General features: G+C 35.5%; 1 protein-coding gene across 15 annotated transcripts in view; it reads right to left on the bottom strand.

Annotated features, from left to right (window-relative positions):
- Nucleotides 1–17,953, bottom strand: part of EXOC6 (exocyst complex component 6) — a 221,852-nt gene that overhangs the window by 96,920 nt on the left and 106,979 nt on the right. For all 15 annotated transcript variants that reach the window (XM_072625332.1, XM_072625352.1, XM_072625360.1 and 12 more), the window contains 3 exons: nucleotides 17,501–17,598; nucleotides 16,804–16,909; nucleotides 8,435–8,544 (listed from right to left, as the gene is read on the bottom strand). In XM_072625332.1, coding sequence (XP_072481433.1) covers nucleotides 8,435–8,544; nucleotides 16,804–16,909; nucleotides 17,501–17,598 — 314 coding nt within the window. The remainder of the gene's footprint in view (nucleotides 1–8,434; nucleotides 8,545–16,803; nucleotides 16,910–17,500; nucleotides 17,599–17,953) is intronic.

Here is a 17,953-nt window from a genome sequence, read left to right as displayed (position 1 = left end):
AAGGAGACCCAAAAAAGCACAGAAGAAAATAACACCTTTAAAAATTGGCTAACTCAATTGGAAAAAGAGGTTCAAAAAGCCAATGAGGAGAAGAATGCTTTCAAAAGCAGAATTGGCCAAATGGAAAAGGAGGTTCAAAAGCTCACTGAAGAAAATAGTTCTTTCAAAATTAGAATGGAACAGGTGAAGGCTAATGACTTTATGAGAAACCAAGAAATCACAAAACAAAACCAAAAGAATGAAAAAATGGAAGATAATGTGAAATATCTCATTGGAAAAACAACTGACCTGGAAAAGAGATCCAGGAGAGACAATTTAAAAACTATGGGACTACCTGAAAGCCATGATCAAAAAAAGAGCCTAGACATCATCTTTCATGAAATTATCAAGGAAAACTGCCCTGAGATTCTAGAACCAGAGGGCAAAATAAATATTGAAAGAATCCACCGATCACCGCCCAAAAGAGACCCAAAGAAAGAAACTCCCAGGAACACTGTGGCCAAATTCCAGAGTCCCCAGGTCAAGGAAAAAATATTGCAAGCAGCTAGAAAGAAACAATTCAGGTATTGTGGAAATACAATCAGGATAACACAAGATCTAGCAGCTTCTACGTTAAGGGATTGAAGGGTGTGGAATATGATATTCCAGAAGTCAAAGGAACTAGGACTAAAACCAACAATCACCTACCCAGCAAAACTGAGTATAATACTTCAGGGGGAAAAATGGTCATTCAGTGAAATAGAGGACTTTCAAGCATCCTTGCCGAAAAGACCAGAGCTGAAAAGAAAATTTGATTTTCAAACACAAGAATCAAGAGAAGCATGAAAAGGTAAATAGCAAAGAGAAATCATAAGGGACTTACTAAAGTTGAACTGTTTACATTCCTACATGGAAAGATAATATTTGTAACTCTTGAAACTTTTTTCAGTATCTGGGTAGTTGGTGGGATTACACACACACACACACACACACACACACACACAGCACAGGGTGAGTCGAATAGGATGGGATCATATCTTAAAAAATGAAATTAAGGGGTGAGAGAGAAATATATTGGGAGGAGAAAGGGAGAAATGGAATGGGGCAAATTATCTCTCATAAAAGAGGCAAGTAAAAGAGTTTTCAGTGGAGGGAAAAAGGGGGGAGATGAGAGAAAAAACATGAAGCTTACTCTCACCACATTCGACTAAAGGAAGGACTAAAATGCACACTCATTTTGGTATGAAAACCTATCTTACAATACAGGAAAGTGGGGGAGAAAGGGATAAGCACGATGGGGGAGATAATGGAAGGGAAGGAAATGGGAGGAGGGAGCAATTAGAAGTCAGCGCTCTTGGGGAGGGACAGGGTCAAAAGAGAGAGCAGAAGAAATGGGGGGGCAGGATAGGATAGAGGGAAATATAGTCTTACACAACACGACTATTATGGAAGTTATTTGCAAAACTACACAGATATGGCCTATATTGAATTGCTTGCCTTCCCAGTGGGGATGGGTGGGGAGGGAGTAAGGAAGAGAAGTTGGAACTCAAAGTTTTAGGAACAACTGTTGAGTATTGTTCTTGTATACAACTAGGAAATGAGAAATAAAGGTAATGGGGTATAGAAATTTATCTTTCCCTACAGGACAAAAGAGAAGATGGGGATAAGGGAAGGGAGGGATGTTAAAAGGGAGGGTAGATTGGTGATAGGGGTAATTAGAATGCTCAGTGTTTTGGGGTGGGGGAGGGGAGAGATGGGGAGAAAATTTGGAACTCAAAATCTTGTGGAAATGAATGTTGAAAACTTAAATAAATAAATATAGGGGAAATATAGGCATATTTGTAGGCAGGAAAAAGGAGCCAGTAGATTGAGAATAAAATTGATAGAAAATGGGGAAGATTATGAAAGCAAACTTCTAGAGAAGTCAGGAGAAAAATAAGAACAACTGTGCATGTACAGGTCTCGACCTTGAAGAGAAGGGCTCCCAGAGACAGATCTAAATGATATGAAATAAGGAAGAGAGAAAAGAGAAAAATTCATAGGAAATGGCCTCTATTTCTTTTCAGTGAAATATGAGGTTAGATCCTCAGCTGAGAATAGGAGGAAGGGGTACCATGGGAGACCTGGAGAGAGAAAAGAAGGTTTGGAATAGCTGCTGTTTTAAGTGGGATAGTAAATAAATTCAGGAGGGACAGAGTCTTTGCCAACTGACAGGCTGAGGTAGAGGGAAGGTAATGAAAGACTGAAGAGAGAATAAGCATTTGTACAGTGCCTACTTTGTGCCAGGCACTGTGCTAAATACTTTTTACAAATGTTATCTCATTTGATCCTCACAAAAGTCCTGCAAAGGAAGTACTGTTATCCTCATTTTCAAGTTGAGGAAACTAGGACAGAGTTTGCAACTTGCCCAGGGTCACACAGCGAGTAAGAGTCTAAGGCTAGATTTAAACTCAGGTCATTCTGATTTCAGTCCCAGTCTCTATCCATTGTGCCACCAGCTGCCTCTAACTGAAGAGAGATGGGAAGGTTTGGAACAGTCACTACACAGAATGGGGTATAGAATTAATCCAGAATGAATAAAATGTTTGCCCTGATATAGTGAGGACCCAGTTGAGATTAGATATATTCATAGTGGGCCCAATCAGCACAATTTTGTGATTTTTTTTCAGATCTGTTCAGAAGCACATGAATAGGAAGAAAAGAAATAGATTATGAGAATAATCCAGGGTTGAGGTTTGGCAAGTTGCGATTAGATACTGGAGAAAGGGATGAGGGATTAAAAAGTAGTAGGAAGTGTAGAGTTGAGCTGATTCAACAAGGGCTCAAGATCAGGAAGGGAAGAGAATGTAGCTAGAGCAAGGATGATGATGGTCTGGGAAAAACTGAGAAGTGCAGGAACTGGAGATTATAATGAGGATGAAAAATGAGGTTCTGGGTTGTGAGGCACAGAATAAGGTAGAATGATAAATATAACCAGGAGAAGGAATTTTGGGGTTTATGAACAAGGAAGGAACATACTTTGCTGACATATTGTTTAACATAAGCCAATATATGTCAATGTAATGTATCATTTAAGTGACAGATGGGCAAAATCAAGGGCATGACCATCTCTATGGATAGCATAAATAGAGTGGAGGAACTAAGAAGACTGAGGAACTCTATCTGATCAATGCAATAACCTATCATGACTCCAGAAGACAAATTAAATATGCTTTGCAGCTCATGATGGAAAGGTAATGGACTAAAAGAAAAGAGTGAGATATACATTTTTAGTCATGGTCAAACCTTTGTTTTGCTTGACTATGTTTATTTGCTATAAAGGAAAACTTTTTTTAACTTTGGGAATGAAGGAACATTTAAAAAGTGGTAATAACAGCAATGACAAAAAAGAAATAAATAGTATCAATGAAACATTTTAAATACATAGAAGAGATATGGAGTTTCAGAGGGAAATGGTCAAGTAGGACAGCTTTGGAATCAGTGTGGCGAATATATTCTATACTTTTGAAAAAGCAAGCTATATATAATGGAAATTTGTAATTTCACATGCAATTCTATTTTTTTGTTCTTTATATATGGAAATGTTCATTTTTTGTGTTCTCAAGTTCAGACTAAAAAATTTGTAATTTTTGAAAGAAGAAAAACATTTTAGTTACCTAGTCAATATCACCTAATTTTAATAAGTTAACATCAAATTCATCTAACACAAATAAATACTAACATATAAACAAAGTATTCTCCACTACAATTCCTTTTTGATGTTCCGTTACTGCGTGAAAGCAACCCTGGCTTTTCAAAGTCCATCTCTTTGAGTGATTTTGTTTGAGGACCAGCCCTGCTCAGTCTAGAAACCCTCATTACCTGAGATTTAGCTACTAGGTGATTTTTTTTTTTTGCTTTTGCTATATATTCATTATGGAATTAGATAAAGCATGGATTAGTGCCTAGAAAGTTGGCCTCAAAGTCAAGAAAACTTGGGTTCAAATTCTACCTTTGATTCATTATAGCTATGTGATTCCATGAGAAAGTCACTTATTTTGCCTCAGTAATCCAAAACTGTAATTAAAAGTTGCTTATTTGCATGAGTAATGGGATTTCCACGCCAGAATTTCCCCATACTGATGAAATCAAGGGTACAAACCTCTGACATCTCCCAAATAAATACTATAATATATAGGGAGTATAATCAGTGCAAAGATGAAATTACAGATCCTTGAAGTACTGACATATAATAATATAGCAAAGTTCAAAATTATCAGTAATAGGCAGGATCTAAATAAGTAAATGTCCAGATAGTCTGGAGAGAAATTACTACTGCACTACATAGGAGAGGCACCACAGAGATCAAAGTTAGTTAAGTATAAAACTTAAACTATTTTAGAAAATAATCCTCTGTCCATTTGTTATGGCTTTGGCAAGGTCTATAAAATATATTACTTAACATTTAACATCCTGGTCAAATGATGTTCTCTCTCCTGAATGAAGCCTTTTCCCACTATTCTAGTTGTTTTATCCTACATATAATCTCACCCTCCTGTAATCCTGTACTATACTTTATGGGGAAAACTATATTATTATGTATTTTATCATTTTATTCCTACTAGTCATAAGAAAGAACAAGTGGTTTCCTGGAAAGTAATTTGCCCACTGCCTCTAAAAAAAAAACAAGGTTTTAAAAATAACTATCATTTTTATAAAAAGGAGCACCTAAAATAACAGTGCCATGCATAGATTGAGTGTTTTTAGGAACCCAGAAGGCATTAGAATACAGAAAAAAATGAAAACTGATTTGAAGTCAAACGACCTGGGTTCAAATTATGAGTTTGCTATTAATTAATCTCTGTGAATATTAGTAAATCACCATCTCTCTGGACCTCAGTTCCTCATATCTAAAATGAAGGGATGAATTTAGACCTCTTCAGATTCCTTCCAGCTCTAGAACTTCTGTTCTTCAAGATTTTGCCCAAAACTTCCCTTACCTATACAAATAAGGCACGAGCCTGTTTCACAAATAAATTTGCCTTTGGGAAGAGGGAGGAGAGCTTAAAGGACAATCTGTGTTTATGCCCCACCTAGATGAAAAAAAAATAGCCTAATTTGAAGAGGAGAAAAACCAAATTAGTCAAATTAATTAAAAAGGTTTAGCTTCAAGGCAAATTCAGATGATCTGTAGCAACAGGAGACAGAAGTAGACAATTAGATAAAGGGACACTCAAAAAGTTTGAATTGCAGAAGTTTTATATTTTAAATTATTTATATATTTCTGATTGAATTTCAGAGGTCATGTTTAAAGAAAGTCTAGATAGAAAACGTTGTAAGCTAACTTATTTTTTTTAATGTTCTAAAGAATAGCTGTAATGTTATTAATATGTTGCTAAGTTCTTTTAGTCATTTCCAACTCTTCATGACCCCATCTGGGTATTTCGTGGCAAAGATACTGGAGTGGTTTGCCACAAAGCATACAGGATTAAGTGACTTGGCCAGGGTCACACTGTCAGTAAGTATCTGAGGTTGGATTTGAACTCAGGTCTTTCTGATTCCAGGTCCAATGCTCTATCCACTGTACCATCTAGCTGCCCTAATGTTATTAATAAAAAGCATTATTTGTTAAGAAGTGATGGGGCAATGTGACGAATGCTGGATTTGGTGTCAGAAAACCTGGGTTAGAATCCTCCTAACTTTGCTGCTTACTATGGGTAAGACCTTATTTAAGTCATGTAACCTCACTGGGATTCAATTTCTTCATCTCTAAATGCAGGGTCTACAAGACTGGGTGACCTCTAAGATCCCTTCTGCCTCTAATTCTATTATCCTTTGAAATACTAAAATCTTATGTCCCTTTTCCAATGAGAAGACAGAAATTGTGTTTAATACAACTAAAGACACACAAGCACCATCTAGTGGTAAGATTATCACACTGCAGGTACAAAGAGGAAAAAAAGATTCAATATATTATGATTCACAAGCATACAAAAAATTGAAAGGTTCAGCCAAATGCATTTCACACAAACCAAGCTTGACTCCCTATATCCAGACCTTTTGCTATGTCATTTTCTCCACATGAAATGCCTTATGGCAAGTTTTTAACCTGAAGCCTGTGAACTTGGTTTTTTTTGTTAAATATTTCTATAACTACATTTCAATATAATTGCTCTCATTTGTAATCGTACATATTTTTATTTTATGTAGCTAAAAACATTCTGGGAAAGGGTCCACAGGCTTCAACACACTGCCAAAGATGGCAGGTTATCTAGGTGGCTCCATGGGTAGAACTAGAGTTAGGAAGACCTGAGTTCAAATCTAGGTTTGGATAGAACTTTCTGTGTGACAATGGGCAAGTTACTTAACCTCAGTTTTCCCAACTGCAAAAAAAGAGATAAAGACTCCCAGAGTCTTTATAAGAATCAAATGAGATATTTGTGAAGTGCTTAACACAAAGCCTGGAAAACAGCAGGTTCTATATAAATGCTAGTTATTGTTATTACTATTATTATTATTACTACTATTATTATCAATTACTTGTGAACTATCGAAATCAAACTAATACTTTGAATGAAGCCAGGTTCAAATGCTACCTCCTCAAATAAGTCTTCTCACTCTCTGTTGAAAGCGATCCCTTCCTCCTGTGTTCTCTCATTAACCCTTATTCATGTCTCTCTTATACTTACATTCTACCTTGTATTCTAGCTGCTTGTTTATGTATCTTCTTTCTTCTACTAACTCACAAGTTCTTAAGGATAGATACGATGCTTTAGCTTTGTATATTTCCCAGTTATTATAATAGGTACTTAAACATTTGATAAATTAGTAAATCAATCTATGAATTTAAGCTCCTTATGTTCAGATTTCTTCACCTATAAAATGAAGATAATACCTGCCCTACCAACTATCTCATAAGAGTGATGTGAAGATCATATGAAATACTGTATGTGAGGGTACTCTGAAAACCGCACTCAAATATATGAACAGATTTCAAAAGAAAGAAATGCAAACTATTGGCCACATGGAAAAAATGCCCCTAATAGCTTATAAGAGAAGTACAAATTAAAACAAATCTGAGATGCCCATCAACTTGGCAAAGAAGATAAAAGATGAAAACATTCATTGTTGGAGATGTTGTGGGGAAACAGAAACATCGATGAGTTGTTGGTAGAGATACAAATGGCCCAACCATTCTGAAAAGCAATTTGAAATGTTCATATTCTTTGACTTAGAGATTCCACTACTAGTTATATTCCCCAAAAAGAAAGTCTCAAAATATTTATAGCAATACTTTGTGGTGGTAAAGAAGTGAAAACAAAATAGAAGCTCATCAATTGGGTAATGGCTAAACAAATTGTGGTACAAGAATATTAATGGGGGAGGGGTGCAGAGCCAAGATGGCAGAGTAACAACACAGACTTCCTAGAGTGCTCCAACCAAGTCTCATCAAATACCTGTAAAAAAATGGATCTAAACAAATTCAGGAGTGCACAACCCACAGAATGATGGAGTGAAGCAAATTTCCAACCCAAGACAGCCTGGAAGGTCACCAGAAAGAGTCTATCATGCCACACAGGGGGCAGGGCACAGTCCAGCGTGGGCCACGCTGGCACAGACAGGACCTGAGCAGGCCTCGGGGAAACAATCTCTCACACCTGCAGTGGTTTCCAGACCTCATGACCCCAAAACTCTGAAGATAAATTGGAAGGTCAGTGAGAAACGCCTACATATTTAACACTTGTATTAGGCTATAGAAAAATAAGATAAAAGATATCAATAAACTTTTATAAATATGTCCACTCATTTAGTTTAACTGCACTTCCTGGTTATAAAAAGGGAATTATCTGGACTGGAGGAGTGTATTGGGAAGTGACAGTGATATTTTTTAAATAGCATCAAAAAAAAACTTCTTAAAACCGCAGTGTAAAAATATAAAGAGTAATTATTACAAGATAATGCCAGCCTTTACAGTCAACCTAACCACAGCTACCAACAGGTGCTCTAAGTTACCACAACTATTTTCATTGGTTGCTTGATCAGGCTTGTTTGCTATGAGAAAACCCTATCAAGAATGCTAGACTCCTAGGGATACAAACTAAGAGTCCTTTAAAGAACTCTAATCAAATAGTGAGACACAGCAAGTACTGGTGGAGAGAGAGCCAGCCTAATCACCTAAGAGCTGCATCACCTTAGGCAAATAATTTGAATCTCTTAGTGTCCCAGGAAGGTGCTAACCTGCACTAGTAGAGGAAGGCCTTCATCAGGGGCTCCCCATATCAATAAAGTCACAGATTATATAAAGTCACTATATGCATATATATGTATATACACATACCAATATATATATATACATAGAATAAAGTCAAATATATATATACACATATATACGTATACATACATAGTCAAAAAGTCATAATCTTACAGTAAAACAACCATAATAAACATTCATTTATTGTTCATTATTAATACTTACCTCCGGTGAAGTGACTCTGAAAATTTAAGGCTTGCATAAATAAATTCTTTAACTTGAATATAAATATGAGGCACTGACTGAGACATTGGGAATTTCTTTGGGAAAGAATGCTGTGGAAGAAAAATAAAAAATTAATGCTATTCTTGAAATTTCAAAAATATTTAGGCATTTTTACTGTTCATCCCCCTCAAAAATCAAGACTGACACAATAATAATTTTAAATAATTATAAACAGCATCACCAAAATGGACTATCATTAAAATTATACAGTATTTCAAAGTGTGCTATATGTATGTACACATATTTACATCTTTATGTATACATTTACATATGTAGAAAATACTATACAATTTGTCCTTTTGCATATTATGCCTTGTCAAGTCCCGCGGATTACCATTTGCTGCCTCTGCTCCTATTCACAAGCTGCTAAACAGAGCTAGAGAAAATCATGAACCACACTGAGTTCATTACAACTTTATGTTACATAATCTCAATTGGGCTCTCATCACATCAAGGCAATCCTTTTATAATCAATTCATGCTTCCTTTTTACCCCTCCCCAAGTCTCTTATGGGATCCTCTCTCCTCACTCCTTGCCCTATCAGGTTAGGACTTTGCCTCAGACTTCACTGAAAAAAAACTGAAGGTCACTTGCCAAGAGCTCCTTCTTCCTTCCTTCCTTCAATTCAAATCTAGCTATCTTCTCCCACTATTTCTGTCTTCACTTCTGTCTCATACAGAGAGACAGCACTCCTCCTTACCAAGGCAAATCCCTTTACATGAACCCTTGATTCCATTCTATCACCTTCTTCAGCAGATTTTCTGATTTTTCATCCTCATTCTCATTAATCTTCAATCTCCAACTACTGGCTTTCTCAGACACCTATAAATATACCCATGTTTTTCCCATACCTAAAAAATACCTCACTTGATCCATCCAACCCCTCTCATCACCATCCTAAACTTCATCTTCATGGTGAAATTCCCTGAGAAAGTCATTTATAATCAGTGACTCCACTTTTCCTCTTACTCTAAACTTTCTCCTGACTTCATCATTCAACCGAAATTGCCTTCTCTCAAGTTACCAATGATCTTTTAACTGCCAAATCTAATGGCCTCTTGGCAATCCTTATCCTTCTTGACCTCTTTCTAACCTCTTAAATTGTCAATCACTCTCTTCTCAATACTCTCTCTTCTCTAGGTTTTAATGATACTGCTCTCTCCTAGCTTGTCTCTTATCTGTCTGATTGCTCCTCCCCAATCTTTTTTGTTGGATCTTCATCCATATCACATCACCTAAGTGTGAGTGTCCCCAAAGCTATGTCCTAGGCCCTCTTCTCTTCAGTCTCTATACCATCTTGCTTAATGATGTCATCAACTACCATGGATTCAATTATAATCTCTATGGTGATAATTCTGGGATCTATTTATCCATCTCTAATCTCTGTCCTCACATCCATCGCACATCAATAATTTCCTATTTGACATCTCAAACTGGATGCCCCATAAATATCTCAAATTCTACATCTCCAAAACTGAATTCATTATCTTTTCCCAAAAACTATCTCCTTTTCAAAATTTCCTTACTACTGTCCAAGGAACCACTATCCTTCCTTTCAGTCATCCAGGTTCACCTCAGTATTTATCCTCCCTTCTTCACTACCCAATCAGTTGTCAAGTCTTGTCATTTCTATATTTATGATATCTTTTGTATGTGATTCCTTTGCTCCACTCACATGTACCCTACTGTGGTGCAGGCCCTCACCACTTCATGCTTGGACTATTATAATATCCTTCTGTTTGAGCTACCTGCCTCAATTCTCTGTCCACTCCAGTCCATCTTCTACTCCACTGCCAGTGGACCTTCCTATAGTACAGGAATAACTATGTCACTCCTCTACTCAATTCCAGTGGCTCCTGGATCCCTATGGATTAAATATAAAATCCTTTGGATTTTCAAGTCCTTCCCAACCAGATCTTTCTACCTTTCCAATCTATTTTCCTCCACGTACTCTATATACTTTATAATCCACTCTTTTTGCTGTTTTCAAACATGACACTCCAACTCTATGCATTTTCACTGGTTTCCCCCATGCCTAGAAATGCTCTCCCTCTGGCCTCACTTCTGCCTCTTAGTTTCTTGGGTTTCAGACAAAATTCAGTTCAAATATCATCTTCTGTAAGAGGCCTTTCTTGGTCTCCCTCTCTCTTATCCCTGCCCCCAACAATATCTTCCCTCTGAGATTATTTCTCATATACAGTATATTTACATATATGTGTGTATACACATACATGTGTATATATATGCACATGCATATATATATACATATTCACATATTTATCTATATGTATATTATATCTACCTAGTTGTCTGCATGTTTAGAATGTGAGCTCATTGAGGCCAGGAACGTGTTCTTGCCTTTCTCTGCATTTGTAGAATTTCCACAGTGCTTGGCACATATTAAATGCATAATAAATACTTACTGATGATATGTGTAATATATCAGTATTCAGTTCTAATGAACTGAAAAAGAATTTACATTACAACTATTCCTTAAAAGTTTCCAGAAAGTATGGAAAAGCATGATAGTGAATCCATATGCTATGATAATACTCCAATGGATGCCAATTGTCTGCTACTTTTTTTCTCATAATTGAGGAATCAGAATGAGAGAGGAAATATGACACCTTCTCATAGTAGAGAATAAATTTTCACACTGGTACTATCCTTCAGTAAATCCCTATTATACATGCCAAGATACAAAACTAATTCAAGGCTTACAGATGCCTGTGTATGTATGAGACTCCATATGCAAAGTCTCAATTGGTTCCAGAGTATCCTTCAAGGAACCTCAATACTAGGATAAGTCTATTTCAAGTTCTACTCTAACTAATTCATTTAGATTCTAAGTCCAATTTAGGAAGATATAAGAATATCTCAGTTCATATGAGAATTTCTAGAAAATTTCAGGTGGGAAATAGAGGGAGTGGTGGGAAGTGGCAGGGACAAATAAATTCTACTCCTAGTATCTCTAATGCCAATCCAACCCAATAATATGGGAAGTTCCAAAGAATCCTCAGAACTTTCCCAGGACATAAAAATAGAGACCATGGTTGCCTTGCAATGAACTAGTTCATTTTTTGACATAAGTATTCTGGCTACAACAAAATAATCCACCAATCCAGTCTCATCTGAAAACTATAGTAACAGAATGTCACCAGTCTTTCAAAAGACTCTATGCTTACAAATCACTGGTTTCCAAATTCTTTTCTGATGACCTCTCAACAAAAATATCCTGTTACTCTTCCCTATATCATATAAAAAAAATGAGGTAGTAGGAACTTTGTATTGTTGAGAACACAAAATCACATCTTCCTTTAAAAAACAGGAAAAGCTAGTAAAGAAAGATATTATATTTTGAAAGAGGGTTAAAGGAATAATGGTCATCATGGAGATAATGAGTGGCTTCTACATATACTTGGGAATTAATAAATTCTATCCACAAGAGAGGAGTTCAAAAAAGCAAAGAAAGATGTTTTATTAAAGTTATAATTGCCACCATCAAACAACTGCTAGGAGATAGCATTATGTTTTTAACTTGTTTATGACTTACTAAGAAATACTAAGAGAAGTGAATTAATATGTACCATAATAGTGATTTGGGGTTTTTAAAATACTTAATATTATATTTTTGCCCAATTATGTTATAACAATGTTTAATATTTGGGGCTTTTTTAAAGTTTTGAGTTTCAAATTCTATCCTTCTGTCCCTGAGAACAATCAGATTTAGATTATATGTATATCATGCAAAATATTTCCATAGTAGTAATTTTGTATAAGAAGACTCAAAAGAAAAATAATGAAAGTGAAAAAATATTAAACAATATCCAGTTGTATTCAAACAATATCAGTTCTTTCTCCAGAGGTGGATAGTATGCTTCATCATTAGTCCTTTGGGATTGCCTTGGATCACTGGATTTTTGAGAATAGCTAAGTTATTCACAGTTCTTCATACAATATTGCTGTCACTGTGTATAATGTTCTGGTTCTCTTCACTTTCCATCAGTTCATGTAAGCCTTTCCAGGTTTTTCTGAAATCATCCTACTTGTCATTTCTTATAGCATAACAACATTCTATCACAATTATATGCCACAGCTTATCCCTTCAATTTCCAATATAATTCTAATTTTTTAAAAATGTATCATATGATGTATTAGTTATAAGTGTTAGGGTTCCAATATGGGTTCCAATATGGAGTCACTTAGGCTAAGTGGTCCTAATGACCATAATACACATATAAGCAATAAAAGCCAACCTATACTTCTTCAGTTCTCTGACTCGTTCTGATCCTGTGCCAAATGTAAACAATCTCGGTTCCTGATTGGGCGAGGCTCCTAAACTGACTATAGTATCTATGTGCTGACAGCCTCTCCTGGACTCCCTAATAACCAAATCAGACCCTATCCCAATCTCTGGTCCTAATGAGGAAAATCTTTTACCTGAGTCTAGTATTAATAAGCAAGCTTGATGAATTTCCCCACTATACCTGTGTCTGATTAAGAATGCTCCCTCTCTCATCTGGAACTAATTGCCTGTTCCAACAAAGCCCACCTTACTTCTCTCTGCACATATTCTTCTTCACCTGAATGACTCTGGTCCTGTGGGGATGAATCTGCCTGTGTTGCTAGATAGTATATGTTTGTGTGTGTTTGTTCATACTTTCATTTTTATTTGCTTATTGTGCTGCATACCAGCTTCCCAAGTACAATTTCCTGTGAATCCTCCAACCGAGATCCTTTCTCTAAACCAAGATGAGGCCAAATAAAACACTTAGATAAAAAAAAGTACCGTAAAACTGTTCACTTTAACAGCTGATATAACTGCAAGGAACAAAGCATTAGGGTATCTTATGTATCAGCTACAAAAAAAAAATCTAATAAATATGCTAATAATTTAACTAAAATAAAACAGATAAATCACTGAGACTAAAATAATAAATAATTAAAAACCAGCTTATTTAAATAAGTATAATACATTCTTATTGGTATGTTTCTGCAGTGGATATTTTGTCTAGAATAAACGTAGTAATATACATTAAGGGTAGAGATGTTCATTCATTGAGTTATTTATTAAAAATATTTCTCAAGTGCCTGTTTTATGCATAGCAATGTCTAGGACACAAAGAAATATAACACAAAGCCCTGCCTTCAAAGGGCTCATCATACATGAGTCTGCCATGAAAATGATGATTCTGTATTTTAAAAAATACAAATTGCCCAGATTAACAGAAGAGGAAGTTGAATACTTAAACAACCCCATCTCAGAAAAAGAAATTGAACAAGCCATCAATGAACTCCCTAGGAAAAAATCTCCAGGGCCAGATGGATTCACAAGTGAATTCTATCAAACATTTAAAGAACAGTTAATTCCAATACTATATAGACTATTTTTGAAAATTGGGGAAGAAGGAGTCCTCCCAAATTCTTTCTATGATACAAATATGGTTTTGATACCCAAACCAGGAAGAGACAAAACAGAGAAAGAATATTATAGACCAATTTCCCTAATGAATATAGATGCAAAAATTTTAAATAAGATTTTAGCAAAACGAATACAGCATCTTATCACGAGATTAATACATTATGATCAGGTAGGATTCATACCAGGATTACAGGGCTGGTTCAATATTAGGAAAACTATTAGCATTATCGATCACATCAACAACAAAGCTAACAAAAACCACATGATTATCTCAATAGATGCAGAAAAAGCTTTGGACAAAATACAACACCCATTCCTACTAAAAACACTGGAGAATGTAGGAATAAAGGGAATTTTCCATAAAATAATAAGCAGTATCTATCTAAAACCTTCAGCAAGCATTATATGCAATGGGGATAAGCTAGATGCATTCCCAATAGATCAGGGGTGAAACAAGGATGTCCATTATCACCACTATTATTCAATATGGTACTAGAAATGTTAGCTGTAGCAATTAGACAAGATAAAGATATTCAAGGAATAAGAATAGCCAAAGAAGAAACTAAGTTATCACTCTTTGCAGATGATATGATGATTTACCTAGAGAATCCCAGAGATTCAAGTAAAAAATTACTTGAATTAATAAACAACTTTGGCAAAGTTGCAGGTTACAAAATAAACCCACACAAATCTTCTGCGTTCCTATATATTAGCAACAAAGTCCAACAGCAAGAGATAGAAAGAGAAATCCCATTTAAAGCTAGGGTAGACAGTATAAAATACTTAGGAGTCTACCTGCCAAAACAAACCCAGGGATTATATGAACACAATTACAAGACACTTTTTGCACAAATAAAGTCAGATTTAAGTAAGTGGAAAAACATTAGTTGCTCATGGGTAGGCCGTGCTAATATAATAAAAATGACAATTCTACCTAAATTAATATACTTATTTAGTGCCATACCAATTAAACTATCAGACAATTATTTTCTAGAGCTGGATAAAATAATATAAAAATTCATTTGGAAAAACAAAAGGTCCAGAATATCAAAGGGACTAATGAAAAGAAATGCTTGGGAAGGTGGCCTAGCGCTACCAGACCTCAAACTGTACTATAAAGCAGCAATTATCAAAACCACTTGGTATTGGCTAAGAAACAGAGAGGTAGACAAGTGGAATAGACTTGGCACTCAAGATGCAGTAGGCAAGGAATATAGCAACCTTCTGTTTGATAAACCCAAGGACCCCAGCTTCTGGGATAAGAACTCATTGTTTGACAAAAATTGCTGGGAAAACTGGACAACAGTGTGGCGGAAATTAGGCATAGACCCATACCTGACACCATACACAAGAATAAAGTCCAAATGGGTACATGATTTAGGTATAAAGATTGATACCATGAATAAACTGGAGAAGCAAGGAATAGTGTATTTATCAGATCTATGGAGAAGGGAAGAATTCTTTACTAAAGGAGAGATAGAAAGCATTATGAAATGCAAAATGGATAACTTTGATTACATTAAACTGAGAAGTTTTTGCACAACCAAACCCAATGCAACCAAAATCCGGAGGGATGTAGTAAATTGGGAAAGAATTTTTACAGCTAAGCTCGGGGATAAAGGCCTCATTTCTAGAATATATAGAGAACTGACTCAAATGTATAATCATACAAGTCATTCCCCAATTGATAAATGGTCAAAGGATATGAACAGGCAATTTTCAGAGGAAGAAATTAAAGATATCTATAATCATATGAAAAAATGCTCTAAATCACTATTGATTAGAGAGATGCAAATCAAAACAACTCTGAGGTACCACATCACACCTATAAGATTGGCAAACATGACAGAACAAGAAAATGATAAATGCTGGAGAGGATGTGGGAAAGTTGGAACACTAATTCATTGTTGGTGGAGCTGCGAGCGCATCCAACCATTCTGGAGAGCAATTTGGAACTATGCCCAAAGGGCTACAAAAATGTGCATACCCTTTGACCCAGCAATATCGCTACTAGGACTATATCTCCAAGAGATCATAAAAATGGGAAAGGGTCCCACATGTACAAAAATATTTATAGCAGCACTCTATGTAGTTGCCAAAAACTGGAAGTCAAGGGGATGTCCATCAATTGGGGAATGGCTGAATAAATTATGGTATATGAATGTAATGGAGTACTATTGTGCCATAAGAAATGATGAACAAGAAGACTTCAGAGAGGCCTGGAAGGACTTATATGACCTGATGCTGAGTGAAAGGAGCAGAACCAGGAGAACTTTGTGCACAGCAACGACCACAGTGTGCGAGAGTTTTTTCTGGTAGACTTGGAATTTTGTAATAACGCAAGAACTTCTTATAAAAAAAAAAAAATCCCAAAGGTGGTTCTCAAGGCAAAATGCCTTCCACACTCAGAGAAAGAAATATGGAAGTCATTCACAAAATGTAGCAGATCATGTCTGTGTATGTGTATGTGTTTGTGTATCATGTTTTGATTTGTTATATGATTTCTTTCATTTATTTTAGTCTGACTACATAGCATGACTATAGTGAAAATATACTCAATAGGAAAGTATATGTAGAACCTATACAGAATTGTATGCAGTCGTGGGGAGGGAGGGGTGTAGTGGGGGGTAGGTGTGGGGGGGACAAAATCTCAATTGTATGGCAGTGATTGTTAAACATTAAAAAATAATAATTAATAAATAAATAAAGAGAAAAGAAAAAAAAGAAAATGATGATTCTATTCTGCATAAATTTTCAAATACAATTCAGTAAATAAAAATGCTCTGGATTCAGAAGCCTTTGTTTTATTCGGTTACATTCAAACTTTTATAGTATAATCACATGAATTTATTTTAACAAAATTCATGTAACAGAAATTAGCTCTTACCTTTTCAAGGTCCGGATCTTGAAAGGGAAATTTACTAATAATTATTTTGTATTCTTCTTCATTTGCTACTGGAATGGGACTACAATTATCTTCTTCAAAAATTTCCCTATTAAAAACAGAATAAATGTGTTTTCAGTTCTTACAAAGAATTTTAAATGCCAAATGGGAGAGTATAGGTGCAGATATAATTACGAACAAACAGAATTTGTTTGTTGTTGTAGGGTTGACACAGTCATGATCTACACTTTAGAAAAATTACCCTGGCAGTTGAATGGATGGATTGGCATGGGGAGACACTGAGGCAATAAGGGTAGCTAGCAAACAATTACAGTGGTACAGGAGAGAAATGATGAAAGGTTGGAACTAAGGTTGTAGCTATCATGTAAGGAGATGGTTATGAAGTCAGTTAGGGTTAGGGAAACTGAAGCCCCCAAGTTTATATGGCTAGTAAGGGGCAGAGCCAGGATTAAAACACAGCAGTTAGTTCTGATTCTAGTTTTCTTTCCACTATAGCATAATGCTTCAATATTAGACAAAATGCACTAATTAGAAGTAGAACTTAAAATTAGAATTAAATTAAATTTAGAATTTAAAGTGAATTAGAAGATAAATTTTCTTTAAATAATCAAATTATTAAGCATTTAAAATAAATCTTACAAATCACATTATTAAGGTACTTTGATTTAGTTAGACTAACCGAAACACTCCAGCCCACTTCTTCAGCAATGTTTCACTGTATTGATCCCTTATTTCAAATAACAGGTCAAATAATCGATTCACTGGAAAACCATAACCCTAAAAAACATTTTATAAAGTGAATAATTTTAATTCAATCTAATTGTACAAATATTTATTATACTCCAGCTATGTGTAAAACACTCTACTAGTCACTGAGAATATAAGGACAAAACAAACAGTATGGCATTAGAAGCTGAAGGACCAGTGATTTTACTGGTATAGTAAGGAAAATCCCTCACTGAATATAGATCAGCAACTCTCTTGCTATATAACAATTAATCTATGCTAGGCACTGTACTTTGAGTCTTAGAGAGCTGTGTGGAGCACTGAGGCGGAGTAATCTGCCCACAGTCACACAGTATCTATCAGAGGTAGGAGTTAAATCAATACACTATTGCGTGCTTTCCTCTCC

This window comes from Notamacropus eugenii, chromosome 1 (genome assembly GCF_028372415.1).
Source record: "Notamacropus eugenii isolate mMacEug1 chromosome 1, mMacEug1.pri_v2, whole genome shotgun sequence".
Classification (NCBI taxonomy): domain Eukaryota; kingdom Metazoa; phylum Chordata; class Mammalia; order Diprotodontia; family Macropodidae; genus Notamacropus; species Notamacropus eugenii.
Note: the sequence above shows the minus strand (reverse complement) of the source record. Positions and strands in the feature narration are given on the sequence as shown.